This window comes from Alligator mississippiensis, chromosome 1 (assembly GCF_030867095.1).
Source record: "Alligator mississippiensis isolate rAllMis1 chromosome 1, rAllMis1, whole genome shotgun sequence".
NCBI lineage: Eukaryota > Metazoa > Chordata > Crocodylia > Alligatoridae > Alligator > Alligator mississippiensis.
Window position 1 is genome coordinate 236,669,759 of NC_081824.1, and position 21,096 is coordinate 236,690,854.

The 21,096-nt window shown below is 41.6% G+C and overlaps 1 protein-coding gene across 3 annotated transcripts in view; it reads right to left on the reverse strand.

The window, feature by feature from the left end:
• Positions 1–14,753: 14,753 nt before the first annotated feature.
• Positions 14,754–21,096, reverse strand: part of ZC3H6 (zinc finger CCCH-type containing 6) — a 77,385-nt gene continuing 71,042 nt past the window's right edge. For all 3 annotated transcript variants that reach the window (XM_059720314.1, XM_059720313.1, XM_059720315.1), the window contains exon 12: positions 14,754–20,967. In XM_059720314.1, the coding sequence (XP_059576297.1) occupies positions 19,466–20,967 (1,502 nt within the window). In that variant the 3' untranslated portion in view covers positions 14,754–19,465. The remainder of the gene's footprint in view (positions 20,968–21,096) is intronic.

Here is a 21,096-nt window from a genome sequence, read left to right on the forward strand (position 1 = left end):
TATTAAATGAAACTTGTGAATTCTTCCTAAGAGGTGTTTCACATGTACATTGCACTGCATAAACAGACTTGATTACTTGTTCCTAAGTGCCAGGATCTACTGTGCTTTACTCAATAGTCTGCTAAACTTGAAAATGAGGCTCATCTTCGATGCTTGGCTAAGTTTTCAAGATAACTATCTAGCTAGTTTTGTAGACAAGGTTCCTTGGGTGAATTTGATATCTTTTATTAGACCAACCCAAATGATTGGAGAACAGTTATTAAGCAAGCTTTCGGGTTCAAAAACCCTTCGTCAGGCTAAGGAAGCTGCAGCAGTTGGTGTGTGCTCTTCCTGGATGGAATGAAAAGTAAAGAAGCCAGGGGCTGGGCTGGGCAGTCAGTTGCCAGGCAGATTGTAATGTATCAAAAATCCAATGTCTATGTTTAGTCCCTGATCTCTAGTATCCAGCAGGTTGATGAAATGGAGCTCATAGGCGTCTCTGGGAAGTGTTGTGTAAGTTTCCCTTGAGGATCAGGACTGAGAGATTGGAGAGAGAGTGGCCCTCCTGTGAGAAATGTGCCCCCACCGGTAATTGAGGGTTTCTGTCTTTTGATAGATTTTCAGTGTGCATTCATTCTGGTGTGCAGTTGTTGTTTGGTCTCTCCTACATATCTTCCATCAGGGCATTTGGTGCATTGGATGAGGTATGTTACATTTCTGGAGGTGCAGCTGTAAGATCCAGGGATGCTGATGGCTTTGTTGTGGGGTGTAGTAATAGTGGGGGTGGTAGAGATGTGCTGGCAGGTTTTGCATTTCTTGTCCTGGCACGGTCTGGATCCTTTTGGTGTGTTCTGGGCTTGAGGAAGTTTGCTTCTGGTGATGAGGTTGGTGAGGTTCGGTGCTTGTTTGAAGGCTAGGATGGGTGGCTCTGGGAAGACCTTTTTAAGAATAGGGTCTCTGTCTAGTATGGGTTGCAATTTTTTTAGGATTTTCCATACAGGTTCAAGGGAGGGGTGATACGTCATAACAAGCAGTGTGCGATTTGTGGGTGTTTTTCTTCTGTACTGCAGCACGTGGTATCCAGGTGGCTCTTTCAAATGTGCGATCTCTCTCTCTCTCTCTCTCTCTCTCGTGCCCTTGTTGGGTGAAAGCTTTTTTAACATTGGTGAGGTGGCAATCCCGGGTATTCTCTTCAGTACAAATGCGGTGGTATCTGAGGTTTTTGGTGTGTTTCGGGTGATTGCTGGTTCTGTGCAGATATGTATGTTGGTCTGTGGGTTTCCTGTATACTGTGGTCTGTATTTTACCTTTCTGGATACTGATCATTTTGTCTAAAAAAGAGATGTTGGTACTGGAGTATTCTAGAGAAAGTTGGATGGAGGGGTGGTGATTGAGTTCCATCAGAAATTCAACAGAGATTGTAGGTTTTCAGTCCAAATTTATGAGGATGTCATCGATGTATCATAAGTATAGCAAAGGTTGGATGGTGCAGTTCTTGAGGAAGTCTTCTTCCATGTGGCTTATAAAAAGGTTGGCATACTGTGGGGCCATTTTAGTGCCCATAGCTGTTCCCATCATTTGGAGGAAGTGTTGATTATTAGAAGTGAAATTGTTGTGTGTGAGGATGAAGTGTATAAGGTCAGTAATATCTTTGGGCCTGTATTCTGGGTTGTAATCTTGTTCCTATAGATATGTAAGGCAGGCTTGGATGCCATCCTGGTGTGGGATGTTGGTATATAGGCTGGTAACATCCGTGGTGGCTAGGAGTGTGTTGCTGGGAAGGTGGTCTGTGTCTTTAAGTTTCTGTAGAAAGTCTGTAGTGTCTTGTACAAAACTTGCTCTGTGGGTGACGAGCGGTTTTAGGATGGATTCAACGAAACCTGAGATTTCCTCAGTTAGGGTCCCATGGTTGGATATGATAGGTCTGCCAGGGTTCCCTTGTTTGTGGATTTTAGGGAGCATGTAAAAAGTCCCCGGGCTAGGTAGCGGGGGGATCAAGGTCTGTAGTTTTTCTTGTAGTCTTGGCGGAAATGATTTGATGGTCTTGTTGAGTTTTTTGGTGAAAAAGGGAGTAGGATCTTCTTGTAGTTCTTTGTAGTAGGTGGTGTCAGAGAGCTGTCTCTTGGCTTCCTTTATGTAATCCTCACGGTTTAGGATGACTATGGCTCCTCCTTTATCTGCTGGTTTTATTACTATTTGGTGGTTAGATCTCAGAGATTCTATGGCCTTTTTCTCTGGTAGAGAGAGGTTGTTGTGGTGGCGCGTGTTGCTAATTATTTCATTGTTCATTCTTTCCCTGAAGCAGTCAATGTAGCAGTCAAGGTTAGGGTTTTGTCCACTGCTAGGTGTCCAATCTGATTTTTTTGGGGGGGCTTTTTGGCATTGATCCTTTCCTGAATGTTGTCAGAGGATGAGTTGTTGTTGGGAGTGGGTTCAGTTTGGTCATGGAAATATTCTTTGAGGCGTCAGAAGAATTCTTCTAGTTCTCCACATTGAAGTATTTTATTAAGGTATTTTTCTGGACAGAAATTTAGGCCTTTAGAAAGGACATTTTTTTTTTTTTCAGTTTTGCTAAGTGTGTGTTTGGAGAGAGTGATAATATTTGTGGCTTGGTTGCTGCTTTCTGTTTCATCGAGTCTGAGGTTGGAATGTTGTAAAGTGTTGGTGTTGTTCCTCTGGTGGTTTTGTGGCTGGGGAGCTTGTTCTTGGAGTAATTTTGTTCCATTTCTTCTTTCTATGTAGGATGAATGCTGTAGAAAATGGGGTTTTTTTTTGTTTGTTTTTGTTTTTTGGAGTAGAGTAGGTGAAGTAGATGATTTCTAATTTTCTCTGAAGCTCTTCTGCATAGCTGTGAAGCATATTTGGAGTTGTGTGTAGTAGTCGGGATTGTAGATGTTCAGTCCTCGGGGAATGAAGTGTTTCTTGCAAAGGCTTAGAAAATATGTCGCTGTTGAGTTTGGCTTCTTTCTTTTTCATGTTGTACAGTTTCCATTTAGCTTGTCTGAGTTACCTGTCACCTTCCAAATGTGGTATCTTTCTGAAGTTCTAGCTTGGTGACCATAGTCCATGGTCTCACTTACTTTAAAATTAGATGAATGAAGGTGTTTTCAAATTCATGAGGCCTAAAAAAGTGACTAAAGTGTATTTTCTTAATGGTTGCAGCTTCAGCTGATCATTCAGTTGTACAATACCTGTCTGAAGGGGAAGAACTGCATTCATAAAGGGTATTGGTAACTCTTTCTGAAAGTTTTAGCTTGCATGCCAGGATGCCTTAAGAATAAGGAAAGTGTAATGTGGTGATTCTTATGCAGTGGACAATAATTTGCAAGTTATTCTCTGCATATCTTCCTAAAAGGGAAGGGTTTTCAGTTCATTGGAGATTTTTAGTAAAATATGCAAGTCTGGGGTTGCATGGCTTCTTATCTTTAAATTGTAAAGTGGAATTTGTTAAACCATAAAGAACAAAATATTTTAAAGGGGTTTTTAGGAACTAACTACTAAATGACAAAATTTAAACTATAATTCCACAGCACTCTCAGAATTGTGGGCTCTAGAGTAAGTGTTTCCTTCTGTAGGATACTAAAAACATGATCAGACTAGCACTGTGAGTACATGAAACAAACAATTATATGGATTGAAAGGGACTAGTAGGCCTTGCCGTATTTCAGCAGAATCTGTCCTATCTATCCACTCCTGCAGTGAATGGAAGTCGAGCTGCAGTAACTTACCAGCTGTTTCAAGCTCGAGTAAATTTATTGGTTTTCTCTAGTACCGAAGATACTCAGTATCCTGTTACCGTGGATTAGCTCAGCTAGTGTCTGTTTGACAGAGTCTAAGGCTTGTGATAATTATGCCACATTGAAGTGTGGAAAGGGGAGAATTTACCTCCAAACTGCTGATGTGCAGTAAAGCATATACAGCTTCACACAGTGACGGAGGATTGGGAAGGGAGTTCAATGCCAGAATTTAGGTATTCCCAGACTGCTTCCAGCTGCATGGTACCCAATAACACCAATTCATCAGAGTGCACTGTGAAGGAACAGTGTTGCCTACCATATAACCATCCTCTATCCACGCTCTCCTTATTGAGCTCTGCTGACACTTGACCAGAGTGCTGGCTTGATGGGATCTTAGCTGCAAGTATTCTACCACATGTTAACTGCTTGCAGTCCTGGCTGACTTTGGAGCAGAGTGGAAGACTCCAGCGTTATGCAGCAATAGATACCAGTTGGCTTACACAGGTTTGTGTTCTCTTATTTTGGAAGTCTCATGTTCAAACCTAATGTGTAGGTTTAAGCATGTTCCAGTTGGCTACTTGAGAGTAATTACCATCTCAGTACCAGTAACTTCCTCACCTCCTCCCCTAGGCTTGTGGCCAGCCCCAAGCAACTGGACATGTAAGCCATGTCCAGACATATCTACAGCACCACATACTGCAAGTTCAGTTCTCTGAGGGAGCAGCAAGTGGCTTTTTGATTGACTGATTGACTGACCGACCAAGCCCTATATATCCAGGGGTCAAAAAAAACCCATGAGGGTGGAGAAAAGCAGAGCGGTGCATGCAGGGGCAGTGCGTGCTGTTCAAAACCAGTGTGTGCTGCAACTGCTAGCTGGGCTCAATGTGGCAGGATTGCTAGTGCTGCAGGGTGCAGTAGCCCCAGGACTCCAGGTAAGGCTGCTAGGGCTAGCCCAGTGCTGGCCCCAGCCTCCTTTACCCAACTTGGGTTAACCTGCCATGCACCAGAGTGTGGCACAGGTGCTGTCCAAAGATAACAAGTGGCAGCACAAAATCTGCTGCTGCTAGTTGCCCCTGAGGAACCAAATGTCCACGCACCTGTGAACATAGCATTAATGCACAAAAGTAGAACTCATAGGCAGAGCATGAAAGAAATATTTTAAATTTAAACTGAGACCTATCAGCCTTGGTTAGGGAGGACAGAGGTAGTCTTGTGTCCAAGGCAGTGGCCCAAAGTAAAATGGAGCAATAAGCTCCCTGTAAGCCTGTAACTCCCAAACCTGTAGCTTCCCTATTGAAAGTGAGATGAACTATTCCTGAAGTAGTTTCTTTGGCTTGTTGAAGTGTGCTGCTCCAGGACGAGCAGCAACAAGAAGACTGCTAGACCTGTTTCCAAAATAAGATACCCCAGCTCAAGGCGCTTGGTGACTGACACCTCATATCAGCATCTCTACCAGCAGATATTGGAAGCAGTCTCTGACTTCACCAAAGCCACCTGGGCCTGCCTTCAGGAAAGGTTTGAAAAGCTGCCCCTGGTGGTTCAAGTTGAAGGAAAAATGTGTAGGATAAGGGTTGGTTGGCTTTTTCTCAGTTGGCCTGCCCCTCCTAGAGGCTGCTATTTTCTTACAGAGAGCCTGTATGACAGGATGTCCTGGGTACAATACTCTGGACCAAAGTCAACAGGAAGCTTAACAGTCTCCACTAGGCTTACCTTCATCTCTGAGGCTTTTGAAATCTCTAGATTGGCAAGACTCATCTACCTGCCTTGCTAGTGAGGGGATGTATACTCTGCTTCCTTTTAACATATAAAGCTGAAACTACTGTCTGCTGTAGTGTGTACTGCTGTTTATAACTAAAAATGTTAGTATTCATGGTTAGCTGGAGTGCATGGAGTCAAACAGTCAGAATTGTTCTGGGGTGGAGGATAGGCTGATGCTTTGCTACATCTCATGCTCCTGGGTGTGGTGTAAGTAAAAAGAAGTCCATCTTCACCTGTATGCAGTTTTAAGTGTGAAAGACCATTATGATGGCTAAAACCTGACCATAGGGTTTCTTAATAAGTCTGGTACGTAGTCAGTTATTTCTAAAACAAGTGGGAATAGAAATGGTTCAAATCAACAGAAAGATACAGAAAGGCCGAAGTACAGAGTTGGACTGTTCAAGGAGTTGCAAAAGTGTTTCTGCAAGGATCAGAGGTTTGCTTCTAGAGCCATATTGCATGGAATCCAGGACAGGTTGGTACCTTTTAATGGATAAATGGCCAATTTCTAGACCAAGATAGGTTTTAGCTTTAGCCTGGATGCATTACAGTCAGTAGCAATTCCCCAGAGGATCCATGAATATAGGAGGCAAGATCTGTTGATGCAAGAGCCAGTGCTCAGCTGGGGCATGAGTCTGCCTCTCCTGGGCCCTGAAGTTGCTACTTGAGTTCTGCCCCATGGGGGAGAAGAAGAGAATGGGTGATGCCTGCTGTTGCTGAGAGGTAAGAGTGGGGAGTTGGGGGGGAGATGGTTTTTGTTTAGTTTTGTTTTTCTCTTCACAAGGCCCCTCCCTCCTCATTGACACCAACTACTCACTATCATACTACAGATACTTGCAATCAAGTGTTCCCAAATGAGCTACAGATCAAGAATAGTTCGTTAAACCTTCAAGACATCCATGAACTGCTCTTCTAGGCAATTAGGAGGCTGCAAAGCATAAAAGAGGTGCCACAGGTCTATGGCTTCCTTTGTTGATTAATTATAGTGTGACTATTCAGTCATATCCATAGGCAACTGGTAGGGGGGATACAGGGAGGCAGATGCCACCCCCCAACAGGATAGTCCTCTGCTGCTGACAGCTTCTGCAGGTGCATGCTAGCCCTGTCCCTGCTGCCAACACCACCAGTGGCTTTTGCTGGAGCTCACCTGCCCCATCCCTGCCACTGATGCCACTTGCAGCTTTTGCTGGTGCTTGCCAGCCCCATCCCCACCACTGCTGGCTTCTGCAGGTGTCCCCCTCCCAGACTTGGGAGCCATGGTCATATCATCACGGCAGAACTGACATGTCACAACAGGCATACAGACTTCAGCCATCAGCCTCTCTCCTGTGCAATAGAAAGCATCTTACCAAGAAGGAAGAAACAACTCAACACCCTGAAACATTTAATTACTATCAGACACCTTGGAGGTAAACAGACTGCTCCAACTGTTATTTGAGCCTATTTTGCATAACATGAGCTTTTCCACTCAGGGGAACCTATAACATCTTTCTATTCTCCTGTGCAAATGTGAAGTTTCATTTCTACTTGGGAGAAATGTTACAATCCATGCATTCTCTTTTGCCTGAGGAAGGACATGTGAGCTTGAAAGCTTGCAAATAAAGAACATTTTTCTGCAACTATTTAGTTGATCTAATAAAAGATATCCCCTCTGTCATGAATTCTGAACACATCATGCACTCTTATAGCAATGTAGAAGGGATTAATATGAAAGAGAGACTAACCAGGTAGGAAGAAAGCAAACCCTCAAAGCAACTTCAAAACTAATCAGTGTTTTTAAAATGAAACTGAGTTGGAGTGTTTGGAGTGGGAATATTTTTGTTCTAAAAAGATCTTTTAAGGGGAAGCTCCACCTAATGGACCCATGCACAGAGATGCTCAGGGGAACTGCCCATCATCCAGCTGTTGCTGTTTGGAGGGGGAGCAGGGCTTGCAGCCAGAATAGCAGGACAGCTCCACCCACTTGCCAGGGGACTTCCACCATGAAGGCTGAAGAGATTGAAGCAGAGACTGTATATGTGACATTTTGTTTTCTGTCTCTGCCTGGATCCACCTCCACTACAGTTAATTAATTTTTCACCTTGCCAGGTAGCCTTGCTTGCTGGCTGCCTGGTGTTTGAGGCAGCTAGCTAAGGCCTGGGCAACCAAGGAGTTATGTTGCTGAAATTAGCTGCAAACTCTGTGGCATATGGACAGCAAAAGGGCTGAGTCAGCTTCTTGGTCAAAATTATGTAAGTCAAAACCCATAAAGTGGAGCTAACTGTTTAGAAAGCATAAAAGTGCAGTCTTAAATTAAGAATCTCAGATGAGCTTTATATGATTGAATGTTTTGAAGTTATGAACTGTGACTGTACATGTCCACTGCAGTGCAAGGATTAAGTGTCAACATGACACTGCTGTTTGGTTTAGGGGAAGGGTTAGCAACTTTCAGCCCATTGGCTGGATCTGGCCTGTAGAACAAGTTTTCGTGACCTGCCAAAAATGCTATTGTTACAGAAGTTGGCATAATCCACCTTTACCACTTTTTTCATGATCATTTGCCATCTAGTGGCAAACTATCTAACTGCTACCTCTAGCTCACTTTGGGACCAAGCTGTATTAATTTGGCCTCCTGTTCGAGAAAGGTTGCTGATCCCTGGCTTAGCAGGCTGTACTCCAGAAATTTGCTTCATTGGCCTGTGGAAGTCCTGCCAGGAGCTATAGAGTTCCTGTAAGGTAATGGTTGTACTATACTACCCCCCAACACTTCCAGTCTTCTATTTTTGCATCTCCAGATGCTGGTATTTAGCCACTGGCTCTAAAACAGCTTATAGTCTTGGCCTCAAACATCTACTACCAAGCAGGTGAAGCTAGGTACACCTTTTCCTAGCAGGTTCAGAAGGTCCCTTTTAAAAAGGCCAGAGCCCTGGTGACCTGACCCCTCACCCTTGGAGAGGCACTGCCAGGAGACAAATTCAGACATCACAGAAAAGTTGCTGGGAGTGAGGTGGTAGGGCTTGGGAACACAAGTGACTGACAGTCCTGCTGAGGCTATGGCAGACAAATATTAGGGATGAATATGATTGGGCAAATGGTACTTGACAGGAAAGCTTAGGCTTCCTCAGCCCTGGGACAGTATTCTGGGAGTCAGACCTTATAAGCCAAAGGGGAAGAAGAGCAGCCTACAACACAAGACTTGTCAACCTTGTGGGGGACAGGCAGAGGACCTGGGTGATGAACCCCATTGCCATGTGCTGTGTGGGGGGGGGGCTTTGTCAACTGCTGCTCTTTAAAAAAAAAAAAAAAAGAGCCAGGGCGCAGGCAGGTCAGCCATTGACAGGGCTGGGAGTGTGTGGAGGGGGAGATGGGGGACTTGTGGCAGAGCCCCTGATGCAGTGCAGGGCAGTGGGGATTGCTCCCTCACCTTATCTGACAGGAACCAGTGAGTGCAGGGCCTTTCTTTCTTTCTTAAAGTGCCAGGATGCTGGGGCCAGGCTGGGCAGGGCAATCATGGTGGGGCTGGGACAGCAGGCAGGGGTCAGGGAGCAGGCAGAGGATGGGGCCTGGCAGGGGTCCCTGCCCCCACCCTCTTACCGGCATGAAGCCCGGGTCCAGCTCCTTGCGGTGGCAAGCAGGGACTGCCCAAATTGCTGAATCTCCAAATCTTCCTCTGAATCTTTTCCAAAATGATTTGGAGGCTTCAAATCGATTTGGACCTTTTGTCTCCCACTTCAATTTGGATTCAGATATTTGGCTGCCGAATCACCTCCAAATTGAGTCAGCACCCAAAGCTTTGCACAGTCCTAATTTGAAGGGACCTGGCAATAAATCATTATGGGAGAGCAAAAAATGGCCTGGAAGAAAAGCTGGGTGTGGGGAGGGGCAGACATGGGAGTGAGAAGCTGGAGTGACAGAGACTCAGTGGGATGACATACAGGACTTGGCTGTTGGTATAAAAGATCAGTGTTTGTTCAGGAATGACAGGGAAAAAGAAAGGGTCTTATGTTGTATGTCAGGAATGGATCTCAAATTCACAAAAAGTTGGGAGTTAAACTGGCTGAATGCACCTGGGAAGAGAATAAGAAGAGAACAGGGGTGATGTCACATTAGGGGTTTCCTGTAGGGTACTTTATGAGAAGACAGTGATGAGGCTTTTGATTAGTAACTCAAAGCAGCATCTGTATAACAGAGTCTGGTGGTAATTCTGGTGGTAATATTACCCAAACACCTACTGGAAAAACAAAATGGTAGTATACTTACAACCTGTCCAGTTCTTGAATGTGGAAGGGACCTTTTGTTTCAGAAGGTAAAGAAAACTACTAGGGAGCAGCTACATTAGACTGGATTTTGACTAACAGGAAACTGGTTGAAAATCTAAATGTAGAAGATATGCTGGTTGAAAGTGATTATGAAAACTATGAGTTCACTATCCTAAGAGGAAGATGCAAGAGCAGCACAACAAATATTTCTAAAAAAGCAAACACTGACAAACTTGGGGAGACTATAAGTATGGTCTCTTAGGCAGATAATGTATGAGACGAAAGCAGTTCATCAATCCATGGGTTGCAACGCGAAAGTAGGACACAAGAATATATGAAAGAGTCATAGACAAACTTGAAAAATGGATTCTCCTTGAAAAGGAGAAAAACGTGGGAAACTGTGGCTTTTCCCTTGCCGGCTGGCAGAGCCCCAACATGCAATGGGCTGCTTGGGGCCCCCCATGCCTCCCTACCCTCATGCCACACATCCACCCTCTGCCCCACACACTGGGGAGCTGGGGCCTAGTGACAGTGGGTCAGGAGTGAGGGGCACTGGGACGGGACTGGCCATCGATGTTTCCAAATGGGTCCTGAGACAAACAAGGTTGAGAATCACTGAGATAAAGAACTGCCAGTGAGTTGGCAGTTGTTGAAAGAGACTAAGAGGAGAGACAATGGCTAACTGTTTCAAGGCTAGGGAAGGGTAGGAAGCATAAAGATGTGTATGGCCATATGAAGAATTGTTTAAGCACCTGAAAAACTGCATAGGATTTGTATGAGGATATATTACTTAAGATAGCACCAATACATAGCGATAAAATCAGGAAGGCTGAGGTCAAGTAGCATAAAGACAACACAAAAAATGTATTTGTAGAACCTGAAAGTAAGACAATGATCAAGGATAGTACAGCTCTCGTGCTTACCAGAAAAGGAAAGCAAACAGCAGATAATGCAGAGAAAGCTGGAGCAGACCCTCGCTGATATCCCTGTTCACAAAAAAAGTATTCATGAAAAGTTATACAGTGTGCTTAATTTTAATAAGAGGAGGTGTGCAAAGACTAGAAGGGGAGGGGGTGAGAATCAGGGTAAAGAATATTTAGATAAGTTAAATGTATTCAAGTCAGTCAAATATATTCAAGCCAATAAACCTGATGAATTTCAGGAATATTTAAGGAACGTGCCAAAGCAGTTTTCTAGCTTGGTCATATTTAGTAAATTGCACAGCATAAGTGTGTGAAAAACATGAATGCAAAGGTTACCAAGGATGCTTCCTCCATGCTTGCAAACCTCACCAAGTTTATTTCCCAGTCATGGAGCACTGCATCATAGGACTTGTACTCTGCAGGGCTAATGCCTCCCTTACCAAAGGTGAGCTGAAGTAACAGCTCAGCCCTGAAGTGGTTTGCCCCAACCTGCCACTGTGTGGCTCATCCCTGCTGCTGTGGACCAGGTCAAATTTCTTAGGGGGCTGGATCTGACCTCCAGGCAGTAGGTTGTCAAAGTCAGTTGTAGGCCAATATCCCCGACTGAACTGCATTTTCCATGCTACTATTCAGGCTCTCCTGGACTGAATGCCAGGGCATTTCATGAAGCTTCTTCCAAATCATGGTTTCTGTGACTGCTGTAGGGAAACTATAGCTTTACTTATGGAACACAGGAGGGATGCCAGATGGCTTGAGAAAAGCAAACATACTACCTATTTTTTAATTTTTAAATAGGGAAGAGAATCAACAGCATCATCTAATGGAAAACACCTAGGTGACAATGAGGTAATCAGAAAACAACCACTGTGGATTTGTCAACTAGGATTATTTAGTCTGGAGCAGATGGGGGATTCAATAACAGTCTTTAAGTACCTGGAGGGTAGTTATAAAAAAGGATGAATATTTTGTGTGGCTGTAGGGGACAGAACAAGTAGCAATGGTCTGAAATTTAGGCTGGAAATTAGGAAGAACTTTCTTAATCAGCAGGTGGTTAAGCATCGAAACAGACTACCCAGAGAGGTTGTGGAGTCTCCATCCTTATTACATTTTTAAGATCATGGTAGATAAACACTTGACTGCAATAGTTTCGTAGGGGATGATCTTGTCTTTAGCAAGGGCTGGACTACATCTCCCAAGGTCCCTTCCAGCTCTACTTTTTATGCACAGATATGAAATGGTAAATTACTGGCCAACGGTCAATAAGAAAAAAGCTCTAGTGGATCACAAAATAAATATGTCAACAATGTAATGTTACCAAAAAGGCAAATGTCACTGTGGTCTTAATAGCAGCATTGTAATGTTTGTTAGATATGGGAAGTAACTACCCCCACTCTTCTTGGTACTGCTAGGTCTTAGCTGCTGTACTGTCTAGTTTTGGGGCCCACATTTTGAAAGATTAACTGGTATATATCCAGAGGAAAGCAACAAGAATGATAAGAGATTTAGAAAACAACCTAAAAGGAAAGGTGAAAAACTTGGATTTTATTTTCAATTGTCTAAGCTAAAGGAGGACATACTAGTACTCACATATGTAGAAGGTTGCCATAAGAAAGATGGTGGTTGGTTGTAGCATGAAAGATGCTAGTCTACATGTTGCACAATCATTGTGATGTACCAGGGCATTGTCCTCATTACAAGAGTAATATAGCTTACTCTGAAAAATCGTCAACTTCTAGGCCATGGGCAGAATCAGCAGGCTAAGTTGTGTTGCTTGAGTTCAGCAGGTCACATTCAATGGGTTGCTTTGACTAGAATCAGTGAGAGTTGTGGTTTCAATAGTACAGTTGGCCACATTTACTTCTCCTTTTCTTCTTCCTGTGCTCAGGCCCTTCCCTTCATTTCTTTTGGCTACTTTAAAAGCAGCTCAGAACTTGCTATGTCTAAATCATGCCTATCAAAAATTTACCCAGCCTCCTTTTGAAACCTCCAATGAAGGAGATACTATAACTTCCCTGGGCTGTCTATCCAGCTATCTCACTGTCCAACTATTCCAGAGATTTTCCTAAGATTTAAACTCAAGGTCTAATTTAAGGATAACTACCAGATGGGGGGTTTGAAAGAGGATAGAGTTAGATTATTCTCAGTAGTGGCAGATAACAGAACAAGGAGCAATGGTCTCAAGTTGCAGCAAGGGAAGTTTAGCTTAGATATTTAAAAAAAAAAAACACTAGAAGGGTAGTAAAACACTGGAACAGCTTACCCAGAGAGGTGGTGGAAGCTCCATCCTTGGTGGGTTTTAAGACCCACATAGACAAAGCTTTGGCTGGGATGATCTAGTTGGGGATGGTCCTCCTTTGAGCAGGGGGTTGGACTAGATGACTACTGAGGTCTCTTCTAACTCTAATTTTGATTCTCTGATTCTAAGGGTCTAAATCAATCCAGTTCCCTGCATTCCCAGAAAACAATTTACCAAAAACTGGCTACCCCTCATAGACAGTAGCCACAAAGCACATCGCAAAGCCTACAATGTTGCACACAAAAACGAATGGCAACAACGGCACTGCTTGCAACTGCAGAGGCAGAAAATTGGTTGTATGCTCTGAGATCCCAGAAAGACCATTATCTCATGCTGGAGTGAAAGCTGAAATCCACCATATTCCTTGCAACTTTGACCAGGGGTGGTGGTGGGGGGGTGGAATTCCTTTGCAGCCCCAAGTATGACAATCAGTTGATTCTGAGTTAAACAGGAAGGCCAGGTAGCCATGACCAGAGATATTTCTTAGTATGGGCAGGAAAATGAGTACTCAATCAAAACACACAGCTGCAATCAATGTCCAATGCTTTTAAGTAAGGCAAAAATACCACCCCAGCATCTATAAAGCAGTGATAAGGAGGAAAAATTTCTTCTTGCTCCTTGCAGCTGACTAGCAAAAGTCTTGAAGCCTGGAATTATTTACCTTTCTTGTTTTCTAATGTCAAATCTAAGAATATCTGAATATCTAAACAAACTAACATTGTGATCGTTTAAGTTTGACCTCCTGATGAATGCAACCCAATTTTTACCCTAAGATTCCAAAATAGCTCATGTCTTCCAGGTGACTGCATCTTTCAAAGACATCCAAAGTCCTGACTCTATTCAAAGTCTTCAGTTGAATTCATATCTCCAAGTAAGCTGTTCCAATAGTTAAGCTCCCCACTTAAAACTGCAACTTGCTTCCAACTGAGATTTTGCCATGTTCAATTTTCAACCATTGGCTTTTGTAATGTTTTTATCTGGCAAATTAAAGGACCACCTCTGTATTCTCTAGTAAGTTCTTACAGGCCATTGATCTTTGATAAGCTAAACAAGCTGAAGCCTGTCTGTAACACGTTTTCTCATCCTCAAACAATTCTCAAAGTTATTCTCTGGATCCTAATTTTTCAACAACTTAAAACATTTTAACACTAAAGCTAGACTTAGAACTCAGTTAATGGTCATCTTTATACCATGTACAAAGAAAAAATTAACATTAACTTCTGCAGGATATTCCTCATCCAAGTACAGTATTAGCCCATTGCGCTATAGCAAACCACTAGAATTTCATATTCCATTGGTTCTCTACAATAAATTGCAAATCCTTTTAAAAATCATAGCTTTTACAGACATAGCCTCCATCTAATGTGCAAGTACATTCTTTTGTTCCTAGATGTAAAACTGTGTACTTAGCTGTATCAAAATGCACATTTGACTACGTTTTCCTAAGTAATCCAAGTCACTCACCTGTCCTACTGAATTTTTACTGCAAACTTAGTATTCTGAACATTAATCATTAATTTACTTTTTTTAACCCAAGGTCTGTGGGTCAAGAACAGATCTTTGCATACCACTAGTTGATAATTCTGAATAGAAATCTATAAAGTATAATTCTGAATAGACACCTATAACAGACTTTAGATAAAAGCAATAGTCTCCACCTGAGCCAAAATGGTACCAAACTGCTGGCATGTAACATTAAAAAGGTGGTAGAGCAACTTTTAAACTAAAAATGGGTTAAAACTGACAGTGCAGAACAGCGCACAGTTCATATTGACGCACCCTACAGTGGTGAAACCATAAAAAATAGGGATAAGAAACAGGGTGAAGACAAGCACAAGCAAATACCTTTAATGAGTAAAAGGTCACACAGAAGTAACCAACCAGGCAACAATAAAAAGTACACATGCTTTTATACTAATGCTAGAAGTCTAAGATCAAAAGTGAAGGAACTTGAATGCTCAGCAGTAAATAATGATACTGACATAATAGGTATCTGAAACATGGTGGAATGAGGGGGAAAAAAAAAATCAATAGGATGCTGTAATATCAAAATACAAATTATACAGAAATGATAAGAGTAGGCTGTACTGGTGGGGAAGTGGTACTCTACATCAAAGACTGCATGGAATCAAATAGGTTACACTTTTCATCTGATAAAGAGAGGTACCATAGAATCTGTGTGGATAGACATCCTGGGTATCAATAGAAAAAAAAAGGTATGTCTAGGGAAATACTATCAATCGCCAGATCAGGATGGTAGCAGTGAGCTAGAAATGCTAAGGGTGTTGAGAGAGGTGGTGACAGCAGAAAACACAGTAATAAAGGGGAACTTCAACTTTTCATAAATAGACTGGGCCAATCTAAAATCAGGCTGGGATGCAAATTTCCTGATGTCATAAAAGACTGTTTTCTAGATCAGTTAGTCTTGAAACATACAAGAGGAAAAAGCCCATTTTTGATATAGTCCTAAGTAGTGCACAGGACTTGGTGCAAAGGGTAAGCATTACTGAGCTGCTCAGCAATTGTGACCATAATGTTTGACATCCATGTAGGAGGGGAGACAAGAAAATCTACCACAGTAGGCCTTAACTTTAAAATGGGAGACTACACCAAAATGAGGAAACTAGTTAGACAGAAGTTAAAAGGGTCCCCTAAAGAGACAAAGAACTTGCAGGCAGAACTTGCAGGGAATTGCTTAAGAACACCATACTGGAAGCACAAAGCCAATGCATACTGCAAATCAAAAAGAAAAAGAATGGAGAGACGACCCAAAGAAAGCCAGCATGGTTTAATAGCAGAACAGCAGAGCTAATACGCACAAAAAGGGCTTATTTAAAAAACTCGGTCAAATCCTAATGGAGAAAATAAAAAAGAGCATAAACACTGGCAAGGCAAATGTAAAACTGAAATAAGACAAGAATGAATTTGAGGAGAAACTTGCTAGAGACACAAAAGGTAACAGTAAAAATTGCTTTAAGTACATTAGAAGCCAAAGCCCTGCCAGGCAGTCATTTGGACCTTTGTAAAAGAAGCACTAAAGGATGACAGGGCCATTGCCAAGAAACTAAATGCATTCTTTGCACCTATGTTCACTGTGGAAGATGTTAGGGAAACTCTGTCACCATATCCACTCCTCTCTAGGAGTGGAGTTGACCCAAACTGAGGTTTCAATACATGAGGTTGTAGAGGAAATTGATAAACTAAACAGAAGCAAACCACACCAGGACCTGATGGCATTCACCCTAGGGTTCTTAAGGAGCTCAGAACAGAAATTGGTGAACTCCTAACTAGAGCATGCAACCTATCACAGCCTCGGTACCAGAGGACTGGAGGGTTGCCAATGTGACTCCCATATTTTAAAAAAGGCTTCAGTGGGGATGCAGGGAACTACAGGCCAGTGAGCCTAACTTCTGGTTCCTGGAAAATTGGTAGAAACAGATTCACAGAAGTTAGGAAAAAAAACAATGGTTCAGCACATAGATGAACATGACTTTCTGGGGAGGAACCAACATAGCTTTGTCAGAAGGAAATCATGCCTTACCAACCTATTAGAGCTCTGTGAATCTGTCAATAAGCAGGTAGATCAGGGCAATCTTGTTGACATGGTATATTTGGACTTCCAAAAAAGCTTTTGACAAGGTCCCCCATCAGAGGCTCTTAATGAAGTTATGTAGTCTTGGGATTACAGGGAAACATCCACTTGTGGACTAGAAATTGGCAACTAAACGGCAAATGTAATTCAATGCAGGTACGTGTAAAGTGATGCACATGGTAAAAAATAACCCAAACTATACCTACACCATGATGGGCTCTACATTAGCTGTTACCACACAGGAAAGAGATCTGGGAGTCACTGTGGTACAGTTCTCTAAAAACACCAGCTCAGTGCTAAGCAGCCATCAAAAAGGCAAACAAAATGTTAGGGATTATTAAGAAGGGAACTGTACACAGAACAGAAAGTATCATCATGATCTCTTCATAAATCCATGGTGCATCCACACCTTGAATACTGTGTCCAGTTCTGGTCCTCACATCTCAAAAAAGGTAAAGAACTAGAAAAGGTCCAGAGAAGGGTAACAAAGATGATTAGTGGTATGGAGGGGCTACCATATGAGGAGAGACTAGATCTATTCAGTTTAGAAAGAGGCTAGACCTATTCAGTTTAGAAAAGAGAGGTTTGAAGGGGGACACAATAAGGATTTACAAATATTAAATGGTGAAGAGAAAGTAAATAGGGATTTATTGTTCAGCCTCTCACACAATACTAAATACTACTATGACTAGGGATCATAAAGTGAAACTAGCAGGTAGTAAGTTTAAAACTAACAAAAGGAAGTTCTTTTCCACACAGTGTGTAATTAAAGTGTGAAACACACTGCCACCAAATGGAAACAGATAGTTTAGCCAGTTCAGAAAGGGACTGGATAAATTCTTAGAGGAAAGGGGCATCAGTAGCTATTGAGCATGGGAGTTAGGGGTACAGTTTCCGAACCAGAACTTCCTAAACTTTAACTGCTGGAGGCTGCAAGTGAGAGGAACAGTGGGGAAAAAATTACCCTGGTTATACCCAATTCAGTCTCCTTTTCAGCATCCACTCTCTGCCACTGTGCGACACAGGATACTGGGCAAGATACATCTATTGTCTGGCCCAGTAAATGACAATTCTTTATGTTCTTATATTTTCATATCAAATGGACAATGCACAATTGTTGTAAGTCGCATTAATTTTGAAGAGTGCTAGTTTGTTAATACTGTGTTAACAGTTTGTTAATATAGTGTTAACAACAAACTAACCAGGAAATCAAAATGAGCAGTTAAATTCCTATAATCAACTAGTAACTAATCAACTTGCACAAAGGTAGCATTTATCATCAGACTACCATTTTGATCCTTTCTGTTCCATTCATGAAACAAGATTGTTTGACTCTGTATCCAAGTTACTGCATAGGTACAATTAACATGATCATCTATGAACAACGTCTCAGCCGTGATTGTCATCTCAATCAAATACATTAAAAGAAAAGGGAAGGGAATAGAATCCAAAGAAGAATTACATTGGGAAAGAGTAGACCAGGACATCTAGTAGCAGGTGATACCTGCAAAAGAGATGTAAAAATACTGTCTTTTTTTATACTTTTAAGACCAATTACTGTAGATTTAACAGAGCCATACACAAAGACAGCCCAAAGGGTAGAACCAAGGAGAATTGAAGTCAGCTGTGGTCTGAGCTACTAAATCCTCATGGGTGAAAGACCCATGATAACACCTGGCACTCTGTATGGTACATGCCTTTGATGACTAGCTATATTTAGTTAAAAAGAACGTAAGCAAGTACGGGAGAGAGAGAGAGAGAGAAAGAGTGCGCACACACATGCGCAAGAGAAAGAGTGCAACATGAAGGGCTTGATCTTGATGACACTGCTCAATTAATAGTCCCTTTGGAGTTAATGGGAGTTTTGCCTATGAGAGTACAGCCAGATCCTGTTGCAGTACCTTCTTGTGGCAGCTGAGTATTTTACAGCATATTTGATTATCATCTCTGCTTCAGACATTTTCTATTACTGCTTTCCCACAGTCCAACTCTCTGGTAATTTATTAGTTTAATAGTCACTACTAGACTTTAATTGTACCCTTTTTTAATTTTTTTGTTAAAAATGTCATAAAGACACAATGAATACAAGTACTGCAGTTACATCAATACAAAAAAGCAATACAAATTAAGCATCTGAATACAAAAATACATTGCAATACATGAACACCACAATGTAACCTATCACACTAAGTCAGAATTGTGTATGTGTGAAAAATTAAATAAAAACTTTTTTGTATTAGAGAACTTAAGTATTCTCTACTTTAACTGTAATGTTCTTCTAGTTATTGACTTCACAATTTCTTCTATTTACAGTATAGAATAAAATACTTTTAAAGATATGACATTTTAACTCCGCAATAAGTGATATAGGTATCTTTTACACTAAGAATATTGACTGCATGAATAAAAACAATGTCTTACATCCACTGCTCTGAAAAGGAGGATCAACATTTTCCTCTTACATCATCTATGTATATTTCAGTTAGTAGGTTTGGCTTGGTAAGTCAGACAATCCTCGTCTTAAATAGTGTCTCTCACAGTAATGTACATCATATTGCTTGAACCTATACAATCATACAAAAGTGGCAATCATTATATCTAAATGTTGATTATGAAAGAGACAACTTACACATATACAAGGTCTTCGGAGTTGAATTCTTAATGACTTATTTACAATGAAAGTGCTTTTATCAGGTCTAACATGATACATGTCTTTTTCTACATGTCAATTAATCTCCCTGAAATTGGAAAAGTATAATATAGAAAATACCACAGCTTTGCAAACACTATAGCATACTGTATAACCGCATGTGGTTCTGAGATTAGCAGCTGAAAAGTGTTGATAATTATAATTTAAAAATAAATAAAGCAAAGAGGTAAACCAGTTACAAAATAGCAGAAAACTGCAATATTCACAACAGTAAAAAGACTGAACTCAGTTGCTAACAAAATGGTGAAGCAGTTGGATCAAAGGTCTTGAAAACATCTTTTAGGGATTTATCATCCGATTCCCCATTTGGATCATTATCCTGCATTTGATTAACCTGTCCAGGCTGTCTAACTTGCCTTGGATCACTGTACTGCGGTCTGATCAATCCTGACAATGCTTGGATGGGAAGATTATGCACTGCTGGTGCAGTGCTTGAATGCTTAGCCTGAGATTTACTGATGCTATTTGCTTTATCTGAACTGGCCTCTGCTGATGCTTCGGTAGTTTTTTCCACGTTTGAGGCAGTCTTCTGTGGCAATGTATCTTCTGAGAGACTAGGCTCATTTTTTACAGTGTTTTTCAGAATACTTTTTTTCTGGTTCTCTCCATTCTCTCCTGAATTACTTGGAGCAGTGTCTATTGATGAACTGTGGTCTCTTGGATCATATAAACTAATACCACTAAGTATGGAGCTTGGAGTTCCCAGTCTAACACCAGTTGATGATAGCTTGGGTGCATATGGAGGCAGAATGTCTGGGTCAGATTTACAAGTCACAGCTTCTGAGGACTGTGATGAACCAATACCAGATCTGGCTAGACGAGGGTCAAATTTTGGAGGATGAGAATCCTTTGCGATTCCATGGTGAGTGTCTGTACTAGACAGTCTATGGAGTCTGGGATCAACGTTTTTTTGTAAGCGGGGATCTCCCAGTTTGCTTGAACTACTGGCATGTGACTCTGCAGATTGGTCCAAAAAGCCACTTCTGCTTGTTATGCTATTTTTCACTTTTGCTGCTAGTCTTGGGTCAGCTGGCATTGCATTTGGATGCGGATCATTTTTCAAATTCCGTAATTTATTAAGCCTCTGGTCAGCTATAAGTGGAGGAAGAGGTAAATTAATTGAAGAGACTGGGTCAGGTTTAGGTAAGGGTATTGGAAGCAAGTCTTCAGGAGCCCATACAATATGCTTAGCAAAGTTTGGTTTTATCAGGATAATATCCATTTTAATGTGGCTGAACTGTCTAAGCTGAGATCTTGGATCCCTTAATGTTACACCAGGTAAAGGTTCCAAAGGAATTAGAAAAGCTCGCTCTCTCAATTCTCTTTCCGTATCCTCTTCATCATCATCCATTCCTTTTTGTTTGACTTTAACTCCGGAATGCGTATGATGTAAATCTAACTTTGCACCCACAACCGAAGAACTTGCGTGTCCACTTTCATTAATCCTCAACATTCTAGGATCCCGCGCAAGTCTTGGGTCTAATGATGCCGATTCGGAAGGTTTTCTAGTATTTGATCTCGGAGTGGACCTCAACCTTGGGTCAACAGCTTGATTTCCTACGGCCTTCTCTTTAGCAAGCCGTGGGTCAGTAGGAACACTGAGCATATGCTGATCTGTGGAATGTTGTTGCCGATTCCTAAAATTCTCACTTTGTTTCTTTAAGGTTTTTAATATTGATTTAACACTGCTTCCCTCTTCCTCTTCACTACTGGAATACCAGTTTACATTATCATCTAAAAGAAAGCAAAAGTTATTTAAAAAAAATGATCACTAGAGGTTCAACAGACAATGCTTTGCATTTCTTGAAAAAAAAAGTAAAATTTCTCAATAATAACTTGCATTTCTCTGATATTTAGACTTGA